Raw genomic sequence first — 19710 nt, forward strand, 5'->3', positions numbered from 1 at the left:
AGAATTTGAATCGAGACCTTTGGGTAGGTTTCCACGAATCAGAATACCTAGAGCCTACAAACCCCCGTAAACTCCCGTCCTGTAGAAGCACTCCCCCTCCCTGACTGATAAAGCTGGTCTTACTTTGCTTGGAGACTCTGTAGCGATCTGATCCCAAGTAGGGGGTGCCAGCTACACACACTTAGGACCAAGTCCCTCAGGAATAAAGATTGCTAATTATTTCACTCGGTGAAGAGCTCTAACCAACCAAGGTGCTGGCCAAACACAAAGAAAATAGGGATTTCCTAGTGGAAGAAGAAGATTAGAAACATCAACCTTAGCCTTATGGCCAGTTGCAGAAAGGACGGATAGACTGTGCATATTTCCGTGCTTATTTGTGTATACAATTTCTTTTTTATCTTCTTAATTTCTCCTATTATACAAGGTGAGCTGGTATTGGTGAAACTTATCTAATGATTAGGTTAGATGATATCTAGGAGGATTTGCCACTGACCTAGAAGAGAAGTGGTTACCTGACAATGGATACAATAACTGATGGGACTTAGGGTCTTCCACTTTGGTGAGAAGGTGAATCATTCACATTTGAATGAGGGATGGTTACAGAAGCTTGGTGTCACTGCTATTGTAATTTGGAAATTTCAGGGTGTGTGAGAGGCTGTGTGTGGTTGTCGAGTAGCCAGAGAGGGTGGCCTATGACATGTTATCTAGCACCTGGTACCATTCCCACCCCTTCTCTCTACTCTCCCCAGAATCAGAGGCTGGACCCTTGGGACTGCTTCCCAGATTGCCTTAATAGCTGGGTTCTGGAGACAGTTTTGGTTCTGCCAGTGAGGTGCCTTCAAATGGGTTTGGAAAGCAGAAGGGAGGTGGGAGCCATTGTTCCTCAGGCCATGATAGAAGCAGCTGACAGAGGCTTTCATGGGCACGAGGTCCTGCACCTCAGAGCCAGGAGCTGTGGGCAGGTGTGAAGGCAGCAGCAGTTTGCTGACCTTTGAGGGGTCCATGCCTGCGATGGCAAATCTGACAGCTCCTGGTGGCCTCCGCCCACACTTCTCTGGTCCTTCCAACAGTTATGCAAGCGTGGAACTGCCTAAATTAAATCTCTTCTACTTGAAACATCCAGTGTAGTTTATGTTCCTAACTGAACCCTGCCTAATGCATCCTAAATCCCATCTCCTAGGAATAAACACTGAACATTTTGTATATATGGCCTTCTAAAAAATTTTACTCATGAATATTTTAAATAAGTTGGATCATATAGCAAACAATGTTTTTGTAATATATGCTTTTCCACTTAACTGTATATTATGAGTGGCTTCTTTTAATGCTTATCTGACTTGGGGAGATTATATAATGGGATGGGGAAAGTGGAAAAATACATCAGTAGCTCACTTGAAATGGGGGGGTGGATTTCGAAGCAAATTAAACATGAGCTCTTTTGTTTCCCAAAGAGATTCTTTTTTTTTTTTTTAAAGATTTTATTTATTTATTTGAGAGAGAGAGAGCATGCACAAGTCGGGGGCGGGGGAGGGTAGAGGCAGAGGGAGAAACAGGCTTCCCCTTGAGCAGGGAGCTTGAGGCAGGACTCGATCCCAGGACCCTGGGATCATGACCTGAGCTGAAGGTATATGCTTAACTGACTGAGCCCCCCCAGGTGCCCCCGAGGAGATTATTTTCTTTGCCCCAAACCTACTCTCATAACATCATCCTTTCACTGCCAGCTCTCGTGAGTAGTCATGTTTTCTGCCTCATTTCCTGTTTGTTAGCCCATTGCTGTCTGGCTTCTGAGCGCAACAGTTTCCCGAAGCTCCTTTTGCTAAGGACTGAATTATGTATCCCAAAATCAAAATTCATATGTGGAAGCCCTACCCCTGAATATGATGGCATTTTGGAGTTGGGGCCTTTGGGAGCTATTTCTGTTTCGTTGAGGTCTGAGGATGGGGACTGCATGGTAGGTGTAGTGAGCGCCCTTAGAAGAAGAGACACCAGAGGGCTTGCTCATGGGGTGCACTCCCCCTGCTGTGTGAGGACCCGGTGACAGGGCAGCTGTCTGTAAGCCAGGAAGAAAGCCCTTACCAGAAACTGACTATGCGGCCACCTTGATTTTGGACTTCAAACCAAAGCCTAGAACTAAGAGAAAATAAAATCCTGTTGCTTAAGCTAGCTCGTCTACAGCGTCTTGTTACAGCAGCAGCCTGAGTGAAGAGACTTTTTTTAAAATCACTAATGACTTCTTAACTGAAAAATCCAGGGACCTTTTCTTGTGTCTGGTCCTTTTCTGCAGGATTTGCTTCCAAATCTTCCTTCTTGGTGTGTTTTTCTTGAACTTCTAGGACCCTATATCTTCTGTCCCTGAGATTCACCTTCAGCCTTGGCTCTTACCCTAGGCTCTCCCCTCCCCTTTCACCTCGAAGGGCTACAACCCTGCAGCCCTGACCCCTCCCCTCTGAGTTACCTCCCTCTGCACTGGCAGTTCACCCTTCTGCTGAAATGCTCGTTGGCAACAAAGATAATATGCAAAGTCCCGTCTACTCTAACGTAATCCAGTCTCTAAAATCTCATACCTGCACCATGAGCCTGACCTTTTCATTTGCCCAGTTATTCACCAAAAGATTCATGGATGAGTCTGTCTTCCTTTGTGCTAGATGGAAAAAAAAGAGGAGGAATTACAGAAAGAATCAGGACTTACCACTGATTTCCTGCTTTAGAGCCTCTAAGAGAATTGAAAGGAATACATTTCCTCATTGTATCTAAAAAGTCTTTGTTCTTTAAAAGAATGATGGCATTTCAGGGCAAGTCTGCCTTTGCTTGTCAGGAAGAACGTAGGTCAACAAAACTCCCACCAGGGTCAGGTAGGCTGGGTTAGCTGGACATAGTTGACTGACAGGTGCCAAGGCAGGTAGACATCCATCTGGATCTTGTTCACCCATCAATCCAGTGACAAGGCATGAATGTGCACACCAAAATAGAATAGGCATGGGGATTGCTAAAGAAGTAATATTTGTATCAAATATTACTGATTCCATAGTACTTCAGCTTCAGGTCTGGAAAGTGGGAAAAGAATTAGCCTTTCATTGACTCTTCCCTTTTCAGATAAGATCATTTCACCCCTAGTCAGTAATGAAAAGGAATCTTTAAAAATCATCGTCAGCAACAACAACCAAATCTTCTCCTTAGATCACCATATTTGACTGCTGTTTCATTGGTCCTAAATTTAGGAAAGAGGCTGCACTGCTCACTAGTTGTAGAATCTTGGGTAAATCACTAGCCTCTTGAAGCTTCAGTCGTCTTACTTGTAAATAAAAGGTATTGATCCCGGCTTTGACGAACCCTAAGATCTCTGCTGGTCAGCCACCGCTAGTTACGTAGGTTGTGGGTACAACCTAATGCCGCGTCCTTGGGAGCATTTTTCTTTTGTCGTTTAAGCTCGTAGCAAGCACTAATCATTGCCACTCTAAGAGCAACTTGGAAGCACTTCACAAATGCTTCTAGGTGAATGAAATAAGGTACATTTAGAATCCTGTGAGATGATTCTTTATCTTCCAAAGAGAAACACCTGAGCACTTTGTAATTCCATAATTATGAAACCACCGCAATAGTGTATAATTACCAACATTTATCAGTCGATTAAGCTTCTGGGGTTTGTTTTGTTGTGGTTTTTTTTTTTTTTTTTGGCTTAAAATGATCACTTCTTGGAAATTTTCATGTTTTCTTCTTTCTCATCTCCAGCATTAGCAGCTGGTGTTATTTGGGGAGATCCTTTTTCCCCCAAAGGAATAAGTTTCATTTGCCAAGAGTTACTGTATACACAACAGAAAGAAGCAAGCAATAAAGTCACTTGAGACGCTGATGCTGTGGTGGTAGCTAGACATCTTTACCAGCCAGGGGCTCCTACTGCACAGAGCAGCCTTGAAGGCACACCTCATGTTCTTGCTTTTGTAAAACTGCTGGGACTTGTAAAGGCTTTTTGACTTCTTGTTCCATTGCTCTGGATGAACTGGTGCTCCCGAATAACACAGTAGAGAGAGAACCCCGAGCACCCATGTTCTACATACACTGCAATCACAGATTGACCGTCTGCTTACAAAAGGCCCTATGAGAATTGGCTTTTGTTCTTTCTCTGTCCCAGCTTCCAGCCTCTTTTTAGGAATGATGCCAGTATTGCTGTTCAGGAGATGATAAGGATATGCAACTCTGTGAATTTTTTGACCAAAGTCAGTGGGTGAAACAAAAGGGCTGTACATACTTTAATATTTGGGTTCAGTTTAACCATTTTTTCTACCTCTTCCTTTGTGGTACAGAACCCTGCCTGATGTTGCAAGGTTGCTTTCTGCCTCTCACTATTATTGACTTGGTTTGCACGAGTTGTTTGTACTATAATACTCACTATAATTACCATAAGGAGGAATCTTAACCAGGAATTGTGTGTGCTCAGCTCAGTGCTTCCCTTTGGGGTCAAGAACACAGACCTTAGGCACTTCCCCCCTGCTTCTTTTCTCTCTTTCCATATGAGAGCTCGGCAACACTTACTTCTTCCCCTGAATTCCTAGACTTCATCATCTTATTTTTGTTTCTCCTGTCTAACTTTGCCTCCTTCAATACAGTAAGTTCTCCTTCTGATCAAAATGGCCCGAGTGCCCCTCCAGCCTCATGGTTTCCATCGGGCACCCCATGTGGTTTCAGCAATACCAACCACTTATTCCTCTCCATTCTCGTCTCATTCACATTCAGAGGCACCTCTGAGCCTTTGCTTGTGCCCTTCCACCCTCGTGACCTACCTAAAATCTACTTGCCTGGGACTTCTCTGGAGCACTGCTCCATCGCAAAAGTCTTCCCTGGCTACTACTCAGCTGCAGCCCCAGATGCTCCTCCTGTGTCCGCACACAGTGTGCTTCTTGGGTTAGAATTAGTTGTGAACACATTTGACTCCTGGAAGACAGCATCCAGCTGGTCTTTGCTTTCCTGTTCTTATTTTGGTGCTCGAATACATTGACCACGGATCCTTAGTTTGCATTTCATGACCCTGAAAGTCTTTTGCCTAAGATGACACTTCTAGTGTAGCGTGATTGTCCTTCAGACTGTGCTCTGACCTCAGTGAGGAGTGGCCCCTGCAATCGACAGGCTCCTTTTTCTAGCCCTTCCCTATTCACTGCTATATAAAGTTCATCCTAATAATCCCTAGAAGTAACTCCTTACAAAGCATGAGATTTGACAGGCCCTATGTGTTTTGGAACCTGCCAAGCCAGGAGGGTTTAAGATGGCTATTAAAGATTCTGCAAATGCCATTTATACCAGAGATACAGCAGCATTTATCTGGCTTTCTTGGCTGTAGAACAGTCTCAGCCAAGCTGAAGCTGATTACATTGGCCATGCAACAAAGGTAATTTATTCATCATACACAAAACCTCCCGTTAACTAAAATCAGATTTTTAAGTGCTGATTGAAAGGAGAGCTGATGTATCAGGGCACAATTACCCTCTAGACCAAAAAGGCTACTCTTAAGGTACTTTTTAATTGTTTTCATTCCTAAACCTAATTATTGTTAGCTTTGCAGGTGTCTAATAATTAACTTATTCATAGAACATTAACCTATATTTTTTGCCTTCACCACTCCCATTCTAATTCATAATTTGTATGTCTGGGGGCTTAATATCTGTTAAAAGTCTCCCCAGATTTCTGGACGGCTTTTATTAAAAACACCTTATAAAGCAGGGGCTCAGCTGAATTCCTTCCCTGGGAGGATGTTGATTTCTTGAGAGAACTAGGAACTCTGGAGAGTTCTTCACATTCTCTAATTTATAGATGTGTCTCCCCAGCTTAAAATGGCAGTTGCCTCTTCCCCAAGTTTCAGTGGTCACCCATTACCATCTTGGTCTACCCCAAACCCAAGGCTGTAGACTCTTTGCCCCACTGGTGTCCACAACTTCAAGTGAATGCCAAACCAAGAGGACTTCTCTTCCTGGCTTTCCACACAGACTTTCGTGGGCTTTGCAGCCTCAATTAAATCCCTGACAATTTTCTCTTCTGGCTCACTTGCAAAATAAATGCTTCACAGTGGGTTGATTTTGCCCTCTCCATGTCTGTGTCCAGTGTGTGTAGTGATGGCGGTGGTGTGAGGAAGAGGTATGCATGTGCTTTGAAAGACATAATACAATTGTAAGCTTCCTTCACTTGACCATAGCTAGTTCAGGGACCAAAGGTTGAGGGATTGTGTAGGGCTGAGAAGGGGCGGTGTGTGTGTGTGCAGATGCAACATGGCAGCATTTAAGTGTTGACTTCCTGTTGCAGGTGCTGACTGATGGGAACAGACCACTGAGTGACATGCACTCACCCACTGTGTCCATTTTTCTCCTCTCCCCATCCTCTTTTCCTATCCCCTAACTCCATAGGGAAAGTAAGTGTGGTATTTACCAGATACATCTCTCAAAGCATCCAGGTGGATGTGCACAGGTAAGGTGCTGGTTTTCTGGTAGCTCCAGCCCCAAAACTTCCTTATATCCTCTTCCAAGGAGAAAGCCTGCCAGTGGGACCCTCCAGGTGATGGGATGTGACATTCCTGTGCACCAGACTCCTGCTTATTTTGCTCGCTGTAGCTTCAGTACTCAGACCAGCTCTCCGGTCTTGGGTTCTTTTTCACATCAGAATCTGAGGAGGTGAAGAAATCTAAATCTTAAAAGCAAAAAAGTTTCTAGTAGGCTGTTACATGGATCTCGTTCAGTATATGGATATGTATGTGGACCCAGGACCCTTTCAGTTTCACACAGGAACCGTAGAGGTGACTGACTGTTCATTTGGCCTGAAAATAGTCCTAGTCCATATGGCTGAGGAGGGTGGGCAGGGGGAGTAGATCTGTCTGTTTTCTTTCTGAATGTCTTTCTTGTCCTTAGAAGTCATATTCTCTAGGAATTTGTCTTCTATCTCTGTCAGTGGTAGCTGACTCTTCTTTTTTTTTCAGGGAGGAAGATGAGTACTCAGAACTGCGATCAGAACTCAGCCAGAGTCAGCATGAGGTCAACGAAGACTCTCGAAGCATGGACCAAGACCAGACCTCTGTCTCCATCCCTGAAAACCAGTCCACCATGGTCACTGCTGACATGGGTGAGTCTGCCTGCCATTTCACGAAGCCAGAGTTTGGTTTCTGGATTGTAATGGGAATTTTAGAAATATGAGGCAGCCTGAATTAAAATTTAATTAGTCAAGGAGTTTGGTGAGTAGATGAAAGCACATCCATTTGAGTCCCTTACATGCTACTCTGTTGGAACTAAAGAGGTGAATGAGCTTTCTGCCCTGATGTTTGTGATTTGAACATAGATCACCTCTATTTGAAAATTCTGGAGATAGGGAACCAGCTGAAAAGGCTATTGTAGTATTCCAAGTTACAGTAAAAGCTGAGCTATGATGGCAGGAATGGGAAGGATGGAATGGGTGGCGACCCATTGCGGTGGAAGAACCAATAGGTTTCAGTAACTGTTGGGTAAGAAGAAATCCAAAATGACTCTAACCTGTTGATCCTGAGTGACTAAGAGAATGATCATAGTTCTTAGTAAGGATGTTTGGTTGAGAAATGAGTTGGGAAATAAATATATTATGTTTGAGGTTGTAGAGAAATGTCCATCTGGGAATACTTGGTTTGGTGTATTTTAAACTGCAGGTCATGACCTGTTAGTGGGTCTTGAGATTAAATGAAAAATCTTTTTTTTTTTTTTTAAAGATTTTATTTATTTATTTGACAGAGAGAGACACAAAGAGAGAGAGGGAACACAAGCAGAGGGAGTGGGAGAGGGAGAAGCAGGCCTCCCGCGGAGCAGGGAGCCCGATGTGGGGCTCGATCCCAGGACCCCGGGATCACGACCCGAGCCGAAGGCAGATGCTTAACAACTGAGCCACCCAGACACCCCGAAAAATATTTTTTAAGTGAAATCAAATAGGAAAAAAATAAAATGACAGTATGACTTCATGAAACTTATTTGTTGAGTATGCGTGTGTGTGATAAGTTGCCAAATGAAATGTTTCTGCTGCGGGTTGCAGTCAACCCACAAAATGTTGCAAAACCACTGGTCTACTTGGAGATGCTTAACTGGATCTTTGGAGAGATTAGGGTTGAGGATAAAGGCTTTGAAGTTATGAGGTAAGGAGATCTCTGTGGTCAAAAGGGTGTGGAGTCAGAAGAGGGAGGAGCACCGTATCTTAGGAAATGTTCACATGTAGGGAAGATAGAAGAAGGACTACGAGAAGGAGGCGTAAACATAGTGTAACTTTCTTAGAACCTAAAATTTTATTGGGGGGTGAGTCTTGAATATAGTACACATTTATATTAATTATGAAAGTGCTGTAACATTAAGGAACATAGTACCATGAGAGTTTATCAAAGGAATTTTTTAAAGATTTTATTATTTCTTTGACAGAGAGAGACACAGGGGAGAGGGAACACAAGCAGGGGGAGTGGGAGAAGGAGAAGCAGGCTTCCTGCTGAGCAGGGAGCCCGACGCGGGGCTCGATCCCAGGACTCTGGGATCATGACCTGAGCCGAAGGCAGACGCTTAACGACTGAGCCACCCAGGCGCCCCTCCTTTCTCTTTTTTTTTTTTTTTAAGATTTTTATTTATTTGAGAGAGAGAGAGTGCATGGAATTTGATTCAGTTTAAGATTCTAGAAGAGCTTCTTCTAGGAAGTGACATTTGAGCCGAGAGCTGGAGAGTAAGTAGGAATTAACCAGTTAAAGGAGGAGATGCATTCAGGGGAGGGTGGGGGAGTGGATGCATTCAAGGAAATGAAAAGAGATCATGGAGGGCCCAGAGATGTGAGATGGAGGCTGGAGAGGTAGGCGGGAGCCATAGCATGCAGGATCTTGTAGACCGTATTAGAGAGTTTGACCATTAATCAAAGATGCACAAGAAACCACTGAAAGATTTGAGTAGTGGGGGAAGGGGATGCAATGATCAGGTTTGCATTTTGAATCAATCATTCTGTAGTAAAGAGAATCAGTGGATCAAGAATGAATGGGGGAGGGGCGCCTGGGTGGCTCAGGCGTTAAGCATCTGCCTTCCGCTCAGGTCATGATCCCAGGGTCCTGGGATCGAGCACCGCATCAGGCTCCCTGCTCCGCGGGAAGCCTGCTTCTCCTTCTCCCACTCCCCCTGCTTGTGTTCCTGCTCTCACTGTGTCTCTCTCTGTCAAATAAATAAATAAAATCTTTAAAAAAAAAAAAAAAGAATGAATGGGGGAGGCCAGCTAGGAAAGCATTGCTAAAGTCTCAGTGGGTATGATTATTGCTAGGATGAGGGTGGTGGTAGTTAAGATCTAGAAAGATTTAAAGTTGGCAAGATATGCTGAAGGATTAGAAATGGAGGGGAAAAGGAAGTATGTATGCGGAGATGTTCTCTAAGTGTCTGGATCGCACGATGGGTGGACAGCACTGCCGAGTCCCAACATGGGAGCACAGGAAAAAGGACCAGGTGGTTTTGCGTCGAGTTTTGTTTTGTTTTGTTTTACTTGAAGGAAGTGGGAGTGCAGGGTGGAGCGCCTGTGTTTTGTTTGGGTGTAAGTTTGAGGTGTCTTGAGGTGTCTGGGTTAGAGATGCTTCCGAAGGCAGCAGGTATTGATGAGAAGCCAAGAGGAGAGGTCTAGGCTGAAGAAAAGCAGTTAGGAGACACTGAGTTATGTGCAATTACCAAAGCAGTGGGAGGCCGTGGTAGAGCGAGGAGTGCAGAGAACCAGAGCCTAAGCCTTGGGGGCCACCAGCCAGGGAGGAGACCCGGCGGAGCTCCTGGCAAGGATGTGTCCCTCCTCATTTTAGTCTCGGTTTAAATGCACCTCCTTTGAAAGCATCTCATGGGCACTAGCCTGCAGCGTCCTGTGTTGACTCTGGCACTGCCCCATTTGTCTCCTTCTATTGAATTGAAATTTTAAATGATGTATTTCTAGCTCTTTGCTTGACTGACCATCCCACTAAACGCCACCGGGCAGAAGCATGTTTATCTACTAGCAGATCTCCAGAGCCTCCCGCTGGGCCTGGCACATAGTGTGTGTTCAGAGATGTTTGCTGGGATGAACATGTGAAGCAGTCAGCGAGTCCATCAAGCAGTCGGCCGGCCAAAGCTGTAGGAGGAAAGGAGGAGAGCCATGTCTGGGAAGTCAGTGAGGACAGAGAAAGCTCTAAAAAGGAAGAGGTCAGTCGGATGGATGGGTGCTGAGGCTAGCAAAGTCATGGAGAGCTGTATACTGATACCGATGTGATCCCAACAGAAATGGAGTGAGGAGTAGAGGCACCTCCTGGATCCTCAGGCTCTTGGCTCCAGGCTGAAACTGCCTCTCCGAAATTCACCTGGACCCCTACCCCGGGCCTTGAGTTAAAACACACGCAACCTCCGGGGACCGTCCCAGCTGTGGGTCCAAGTCCCATGTGCTGCTATAGCAGCACCGCAGTCTCTAACCCTAGTGGCCCGAGGCTTCTGGACTCTGCCGTCCAGCTTCGCGAGTGGGACAGGTGCAGACAGCCCAGAAGTTCCCATTCAAGCAAAGAGATACGCCTATGCTGATCCCTCCATTCATGTCTCTGAATGTGTATTTTATGAAATAAGAGCCCCATGCTCCAATAAAGTTTCTTAGTCAAGTAAGGTTGGGAAGTAGAGGGATAAACCTACTTCAGTGGGCTGGGCATCTTTGCTGTGGGACTTCTCAGAGCTCCTAACAGAGTGCTCAGTAGCTCAGGCTGTCTGCCTGTCCGTGCTGTGAGCTGGCTTCCTTTTCCCAAATGACGAATCTCAAATCCTTTCTTTCCATCCTCTTTCCCATTATAAGTATATGTTCATTATAGCCAGTGATAGTATCTCTGCCAACAAGACTAGGCTCCTGGAGGGAGGGGACCCCATCTGCCCAATGTCTGTGTGTGTTCTCTGCCCACAGAGGTGGCCTCGATTCATTTATTCAGCAACTCACTGGGTGCTGGGCGAGGGACTGGGGGTGTGAGACACAGGATCTGCCCTCAGATCGCTGTCCTCGCGTGCTCTCATCTCTCACACCAAGAGTGACGTCCCGTCTCCTGACCACGGACTATCACCCCCACAGAACTGGGCGTCCCCACCTTGGGCCACACTGGCCTCCATGCTGCCCCTCATACCTGACCAGCTTGTCTGGCCTCACTGTTCCCTCTTCCTGGAGTGCTCCTTCCCTGAGCCGACCCTCGGCTTCCTCCACCTGTCAGGGCCCGGGTGGAGCACTCTGGCCTTCCGTCACCCTCAACCTGAGATGAGAAGCCAAGAGGAGAGGTCTAGGCTGGAGAAAAGCAGTTAGGAGACACTGGGTTATGTGCAGTTACCAAAGCAGTGGGAGGCCGTGGTAGAGCGAGGAGTGCAGAGAACCAGGGCCTAAGCCTTGGGGGCCACCAGCCAGGGAGGAGACCCAGCAGAGCTCCTGGCAGGGAGGCCAGGCACTCTCCTCCCTTTCTGGCTTCATTTCTCCTCACAGCACTTAGCTCTTCCTGGTGGTTCACTGTATGTGCCTTTCTCTTATCATGTATTACTAGTTGTACTAGTCTCTCAAGCGAGAATCTAGAATGCAGGCCCCACGAGGGCAGGGGTGTCAGCCCTCTTGCCTGCCATTTGTCATAGTGCCCACACAGAGGAGGCACCCAGATACCGAGTAGCAGCGAATGCCATCTTGGAGCGCACACTTCTCCAGAGGATGCAGACAAGCCAACAGGGAATGACCCACAGTGAGGTGAGGCCCACGACAGGAGGTGGACAGCGGCTCCTAGCCACACCCGGGGGCAGGAGCCTCGGCCAAGACCTCCCTGAGGTCGCATCTAGCAGAAAGCCGAGGAACAGATGGGAGTGAGGCAGGTGAAGAGCAGGGGCAGGAGGAGAGCACGGGAGGCCGGCAGCTGCCGGCTCTCCGGGGACGGCAGGCGCGGGGACAGCGAGGAGGAGGAGGGGCGCATGATGGCTGCAGCAGAGCGCAGTCCCCGGGTGTGGTCACTGGGACTGGACGTCTGCCTCTCCTTACTCCTTTGCCATTTTCCAATTAAACTGCTTCAATAGGGAAAAAAGCTTCCATATATAAACACCATTATAGGAAATCATTAAAAAGCAGCCATTTCATTATGGTTGCTATATTTGCAAGCCTGCATTAGCAACCCAAAGGTTTTCTTGAGCTGGATTTTATATGCAGAGTTTGCTGTGGTATATTTGCTGATCTTCATTTTAGATAGCAGGAGTTAGTCCCATCTATTCCCTTCCTCAGAAAGCACTCTGCTTTTGTTTTCAAGCCCCACCCATCAGAGCCAGCCTGCCCCTTCAGTAAGCTGGCTCCTGAGCACTGTCCTCAGGCCCTGGAGGAGGAGACCAACAATTTAGAAAGTGCTTTGACTTACCTGACCAGTCCCTGGAAGGAGGAAGGTCCCGGCAGTGTCACATTGCATCTGAAATTGTTCTGGCTCTGTTCAAACCTGGTGACACAGTTTGGAAGATAAAGGTAATTAAATAGACAAAGACAAGGCAGGAATTGTAGCTTGGGACTTCTATTCCCTCCGTTTGGCAAAGAGCTCTAGTTGAGAGAGGCTAGCTATAATAGATAACCTGTTTCGCTCACATACTTTGTGTCGAGCATTTACATGCATCCTCATGTGTAATCCTCAGCCTTGAGAGGAGGCCCTGTAAAACTCATCTGTAAAGTTGGGCTAACAGAGTTCAGAGGGGGTGGGTCACTTGTGCCAGGCCACACAGCTAATGGGTTGTCGCTGCTCTTGGCGCCCGTGTATCTGTGGATGGCTTCACCCTTACTCCGACGTGCCCACGGTGAGCGTGCCCCGCTGCCCGCAGTCTTCTGAGGTCTCTAGTGCGGGTGGGGCTTGAGGGAGCAGCTGTGGCATCACGGCACCTGGCTTAATAGCAGTGTTCGTTGTTAATCGAGATTTTGCAGACCTCCATCTTAGAAAACAACACTTTGAGGCCAAATGATTCTGGGTGTTGCCGTAGAGCAAAACACAGATGTGTGTGCATGGGCTCATTGCAGCACACATGTTAGTGCGTGTGCGGTGTGCTCCCTGGCGGGCTGCTTCCCAGCTCTGTTCGTGGGATGGCAGAGCTCACCTGGAGCAAAATCCTTGGTCCGATGGACCTTTGCACAGCCTGTGTTGGGTTCGACTCCTTACTCTGAGCTCTCTTCTGGTTTTAGGTGAGAAATTCTTATTTTTCTGGAATCTAGCAATGCTCAGCTATTATCCCCTTAGGGATGAAAGGAAGCATATGATACCTTGTTTGCTGGTGGGATCATTTCGATAGAGATTTCCTCCTTATGAGTAGTTTTTGGAGGACAACCAAGGAGGAATTTACACATGAAACCTGGCTCTTTGGCACGGCTGTGATTATGAAATATGTTTAACGTTAAAGCCAGATTTTCCTGGCTCCATGGCCACTGAGGCTTAATGGCTTCAGGAAAAATGTTCCAAAGTGTCAGGCAGCCACTCCCAGTGAGGAGAAGGGGGGTCGGGCAGGGAGAGGCAGCCCTGCCTCCTCCAAAAAACGATTTCTGCAGGGTTGGGAGAGAAGTGGTTACAAAGGCAAAGGAGCCTGTCTGGAGAAAATGTGCATTTTGTTAGGAGTGAGGGGACTAGATAGCCAGTTATTCTCCAGCAAAGAATTTTTAAAAGACAATCAGGTTATTTGTAACCTGATTCTGGAACTTTGAGGAACCAGTCCATAGGTTGGAAAGGTTAGATGGGGCTGAAAACAGCACCTTGAGTAGTTGATGGAATAGGCTGAGCCCTTTGTTGCCCTTTTTCCCGTCACCTTACTTTAATTGGGCAGCTTAATTTCTCCCAAGAGGTTCACAGTGTTGGGCATCCCTGAGAACCAAGCCCAGAGGAGAACTTTGAAGTTTTGAACATGGACTCACGGAGGACTCTTTGGGATGGCTGTGTGCTTTCTCCTTGGGATCTGAGCCTGCTCAAACAAGACCTGTCTGTGAACGTCAGCAAGGCAGAGTGACTGAGGAGTCCATCTAAAATCATTCTGGAACTTTCCTTAGAGTAATCAAGCTTAAAGGCAGGAAAGCTCACTGCCCCACTTCAGTTTGTGTTACTTTGGAATATTTCCCTCAAATTGTACTCAATAATTTTTTTTCAGCCCCTCAAAGACACTTGGGGTGTAAGATGCAAATGGGAAGGCTTTGACCCACCACATTTGTTCAAAATGAGTTCCCATCAATGTGGGGATTCAGGAACTCCTTTTATAATGTAAGTAGTCTAGATTTTCTAAACAGACTATGTCCCTTCAGGTTAGATTGGGGTTTTTGGTAATTTGAAACTCATGACATAAAGCCACATTATAAAGAAGTGTTGCTTCCAAACCAGCCCGTGAAAGCCTGTTTCATCTGTAATGGGAGTGAAGTATGGGACCTCCCTAATGCTACTACCACCCCAACCATTGTTCTGGGGGACAGGATTGTGTCGACCACATTTGGCTGTTAGGGGCACATCTGCCCCCTTCTTCGGGAAGTTCTCCCATCCCTGCCACAGCGAGAGCCCCGGGGTCTGGGACGGGTACCTACAGCCTACTCTGCATTTGTCACTGTTTGTTCTCGAGGGCTTAAGACAAGGGCTGGTCTGAAAAGGGCCCTTGAGCTGAGATGGGAGACCAGGCACGGAGGAAGGGCCCTTTGGACCAGAGGTTAGTGCACTTGGGGGAGAGCTGTCAGAGGTGATGTTGTAGAGACACAGACTGCGCGAAAACTGCAAACTGACAATAGCAAAAGCGAAAACAAATTCAGGCTGCTAAGATTTGGCTGAAATGGAAGTCCTGAAAATACAGCTTTGTTTTCTTCAGGGAAAAGAAACCCATCGCTCCTGGCGAAGTTAGGACCCGGCCAGGGTAGTGGCTGGTGGCTACCCCCCTGATCCGTGCCTGTGGCCTTGGGGGGGACTTGGGTGTGGCAATGACACTTTTTCAGGAGAGCATTTTGGTTCCCGTGGCTGCACTGAGAAATGGATCATCATAGGGATCCCCACGTCACATCTTGCCTCAGTGTACCCACGCTCTGTCAGGCCTCCTGGCCTTGAATGGTAAGGTATTTCTTTCCCCTCCACTTTTTATTTGAAAAACTTCAAACTTACATAAATGGTAGAATGAACCCCAGTAAACCCTTTGCCTAGACTGACTAGTCATTAACGTTATGCCACATTTGATTTTGCACACACGCGGAAATATTTTTCCGGAGCTATTTGAAAGTAAGTTGCAGACCTCATGATGCTTCACCCTAAATATATCAGCACAGACCTCTTAAGAACGGGGAACGTCTCTTTTTTAACCACAGCACTTTTATCATACCCGAGAATTTTAACCCAGATGGAACGTTATATATAGTCCATATTCCAATTTCCTCCAAATGTACCATTCATGTCTTTTGTTGCTTTTGTTTAATCCAGGATCCAGTCAAGGCTCACACATTATATTTAGTTACCACGTCTCTTTATGTTCCTTTCATCTAGAACAGGTTCCCCCACCTTTCCTGTCCTTCATGACATTGACATTTCTGGAGAGGCCGGGTTTGTAGTGCCATAGAAGGTCCTCAGTCTGGATGGTCTGATTGTTTTCTTGGTATTAGATTTGAGGTTAGCATTTTTCGCAAGAATATACAGGGGCAATGATGGGCCCTCACGACTGTCGCCACAGGAAGTTCATGATAGCAGTTTGTCTGTGGTGCTGTTAATGGTGATGTTGAGGTGTTTTTGAGCTATAACAACACCGTTCCTCCTCATTCTCTTGCCTTCGGGAGATGCAGGCCCTGTGCATATTACACAGGGTGCAACTGCCTGGATACTGTCCTTCTTTCTCACAGACCCTTCCACCTCCACCTTCTATTTCTCCGTTTGCTGTGTTGCTTTGTTCTCGTCTTGCTTCTTCCTCCCTGCGTGCAAGGAGGGAAGTGCTTATACAGGAAAGGCACGGCCCTCCTCGGCTCAGCCTCGGAGCCACAGCAGGGGCTGGACTGTTAGGTCCCTAAGGACATCACCTCTGGCCTCTCAGCAGAACATCTGAGTTGCTGCTGAAAGAATCTGTAGCTCTTTCCTCTCCTTGACTTGCCTTATAAGGTGCACGATGTGTGGCCGTCGGAACAGAGGTGGGGGGACGTGTGCTGGTGGGGGTTACGGTCATGCCCCGAGCTGCTGCACCGCACAGGGAAGGCCTTTGGACTGTGCGCAGCAAGCCTACAGCTGCTTCTGTTCCTCAGACCGGCTCAGATTCACTGTGCCTAACGGCTCTAGCTGGAGTGGACACATCCACCTTGGGGATCCGCCCAACGGAAAGCTTCCTGCCTTTTTAGCAGGGTGTGCTCTGCCCCAAGATAGGTCTTAGATTTGATGATTCTTTAGCAGTGAGCAGATGAACAAAAACCGGATACTTATAAAAAGTTGATTTACAGAAAGTCTTTCTTTTACACGTTCAACTCAGGTAGTCTTTACTGAGCACGATCCACTGTTGTGAGCATCTGGGAACACAAGGACTAATAAACAGTCATTGGTCCCCAGGGCTGGGCTTAGTAGGGTCGATATGTCAGTTAATAAATAATTACAGGGAATGCGATGCCTCAAAGAAAGAAGTAAATACAAGACTATGGGCGGGTGGGGGATGGGTGAAATGTGTGAAGGGGAGTGGGAGATACAGGCTTCCGGTTACCGGATGAGGGAGTCACAGGGATGAAAGGCACAGCAGAGGGAATATAGTCAGTGATATCAAAATAGCGCTGTGTGGCGACAGCAGCTACAGCTGTGAGAATAGTGTAGTGTATAGACTTGTCCAATCACTGTGTTGTATACCTGAAACTAATATGACACTGTATGTCAACGATAGTACAATTTAAAAATTTTTAAGGAAAAAAAATCTTTTTTAAAGACCGTAGGTAATCAGGGAAGGCTTCCAGAAAAGGGTATTTCGAGGCAAAGCTTGGAAAAGGAGCCCTTAGGAAGAGGAGAAGGAGAGGCTTCCAGACGAGGCAGACACATGGCCACTGACTCTGGACGGGAAGCCCCGGGAGTGTGTCCTCTGGAGGCTGGGACTGTGTTTTGGAGCAGATCCATTCTGGTACAGGTGCACAGCTCAGAATCCGGGAGGCCGGGGGAGTGTTTCTAATGTCTCATGTTTTATTGGGGTTAGGGCTTTTACAGGGGGTTCAAAAAAAACAAAGAACAGGCAGCCTCTGACACCTGGTTCAAAATGAGCCAACTCTGGCGTAGTTTCTTGTATGGAACTCGGCGGGTAGGCTGAGCTGATCCTGAGGGAGAGAGAAGAAAACCAGTGTATGTGTTTAACCAAGCCAGAATGCTGGTTAGGCTTAATTTTCGTAGCCGTGAATGCCCTCTGACCCTCTTTCCGGACTCTCCTAGTACTCGGGTCTTCCCTCAAACAGCAACGTAAAAACCTAAGCCTCTGGGGTCTCGTTAGAAAAGTTAACCTGAGCTGTCGTGTCTCCAGCTCCTCTCAGAAATGTGACTGGGAAAAGTCCTATTCAGAACCGATAGCCAAGGTGGGGCTGCAGACGGACGGGGCCCAGGGGGGGCAGCGAGCGGCGGTGAGGGAAGCAGGGGGGTGCCGTGGCCATGCCGAGTCCGAAGGGGCCGGCTGCCGGCTGCCGGCACATGGCAGTCATGTGAGGAGCCGGGCCCCGTATTGCCAGGCCTGACTCGACAAGAAGAGCCATAAATTCTAATGACTTTCAAATGCTGACAATTAATTCAAAACTGTTCTAAAAAAACAAAAACCAAAAAGGCCGTGCCAGATACCTACTCCTGCCGTCCAAACAACACGCATCCTGGGCCGCAGGTGGCTGGGCTGCATCCTCTGGTCAAAGGGAGATGCTCGTTCCACTTAATCATCTGTGTCCTCTGTCTCGTCTTTACAGCAAATTAGACAACTGGAAGGCACAGTGCCAAGATTGTGCGAACTTACTCCTTCCCAGAAGTCCCTTCACGTTGTACTTGAATGGCCCACGGCTTAATTTTAATTGAAGGTTAGCATAAGAAGAAACCATATGAAATCTGCCTCTCTTTGAAACTGGGTCTGAGGAGCCTGGCAATCCCATTGCTTTACACCACACATGAAGTCCCATATACCTCAGTTCTTTTAGCATCTGTGGCTGAAAACACAGTGTCTCTCTTGGGAAGCCGGAATGCTTCCTTCTTTCTGACAGGAGAGGTTTTGTTTTCGCTCTGGCTGCCAGGAAGCTCAGGGCTAAGTGGAAGAGTCTGCCCCAGCAGCCGTGTGAGCCTCCGTCAGCGTCCTTGCCCTTTCCCTGGGTCCGGTCACTCTGTTTCCCCCTTACGTGTGGGTGTTTGCTACAGGCCACTTCAAATTCTTCTTTGGAAAGAAAAATAACCTCTGTTAAAAGAATGTGTATCCTATACGAAGGGCCTCCTCTTTGTCCTCGGCACGCGGGGCCAAGCCATCACCTTTCTTAAATAAAGCACAGCACAGCCTGAGGTTCTGTAGCGAGTCAGCCTCCGTGTCACCCTCATGACAAGTATGGAGCTCAGTGGCAGGATGTACATTCAGAGTTGTGCCACCCTCACCACCATTCGTTTCCAGGACTTTCTCATCCTCCCAAACAGAAACCGTGTGTCTGTGAGCAGCATTGCCCCACCCCTGGTAAGCTCTACTCTACGTCCCTCATCTCGGGGGAATCATGTAAAATTTGTCCTTTCGGAACTGGCTTATTTCTGGTGTAATCTTCTCAAGGTTCATCCATGTTGTAGCATGCATCCAAATTTCCTTCCTCTTGAAGGCTGAATAACATTCCATTGTGTATATAAGCCACATTTTGTTTTTCCATTCATTGGTCAATGGACACTTGGGTTGCTTCCACCTTTGACTATTGTGTATGAGGTTGCTAGGAACATGGGTGTACAAGTATCTATTTGAGCCCTACTTACGACTCTTTTGAAATTGGATTGAGAAACGGGATTGCTGGAGGATAGGGTAGTTCTATTTTTAATTTTTGAGGAACTGCTATAGTGTTTTTCACGGAGATTGCACCATTTTGCATTCCCACCAGTAGGGCACAAGGATGCTAATTTTCTCTCCATATCCTTACCAACACATTATTTTATGTTGTTGTTGTTGTAAACAGTAGCCATCCTAATGGGTGTGAGGTGATATCTCATTGTGGCTTTGATTTGTGAATGAGGCACCTTTTGCACAGTCTGGAATACTTGGTCCCTGTCTCAGTTTATCCTGCTCCTCTGGTCCCTTAACAAGAGGTCCCTTAATCTCTCTTGCATTTTGTAGAGACTCCCAGTGCCTCAACCTGTGGTGTTGATGCTCTCATCTGTGGCAGGGGCAGATGATCCTGAACATTGTAGGTCGGGAGAAGGGACTGAGAATTTATTCCAACTCAATGTCTAGAGGAATATGGCACAGACTCTGAAAGCTAATTCCACCCTGTATGGAGCAGCACTGATGCTCGGGGAGAATGGTGGTGAGTGATTGGTGCTGGGGGGCAGCACTCAGGGGACCCAGGATAGCTGCTCCGGCCAGCCTAGCCACCTTGTCCTCCTAAACTGAAGAATGACAAAAAGACAGCCACGTGTCACCGGATCACTAGTGGGACTTGGATCAAACCACTGTGCAGAACTCGGTGGGTAACAGGCGAGAGTGTGTGGGGTTCATCATCCAACCTGTGCCTTAGACATTTGGCTTCCTAAGACCACAGAAAGCATTA

At 47.1% G+C, this 19710-nt stretch overlaps 1 protein-coding gene across 4 annotated transcripts in view; it reads left to right on the forward strand.

Moving 5' to 3' along the window:
* Positions 1-19710, forward strand: part of MCC (MCC regulator of WNT signaling pathway) — a 386129-nt gene that overhangs the window by 297943 nt on the left and 68476 nt on the right. For all 4 annotated transcript variants that reach the window (XM_032403844.1, XM_032403845.1, XM_032403846.1 and 1 more), the window contains one exon: positions 6956-7098. In XM_032403844.1, the coding sequence (XP_032259735.1) occupies positions 6956-7098 (143 nt within the window). The remainder of the gene's footprint in view (positions 1-6955; positions 7099-19710) is intronic.

This window comes from Phoca vitulina, unplaced genomic scaffold, assembly GCF_004348235.1.
Source record: "Phoca vitulina isolate PV1807 unplaced genomic scaffold, GSC_HSeal_1.0 scaffold6, whole genome shotgun sequence".
Lineage (NCBI taxonomy): Eukaryota > Metazoa > Chordata > Mammalia > Carnivora > Phocidae > Phoca > Phoca vitulina.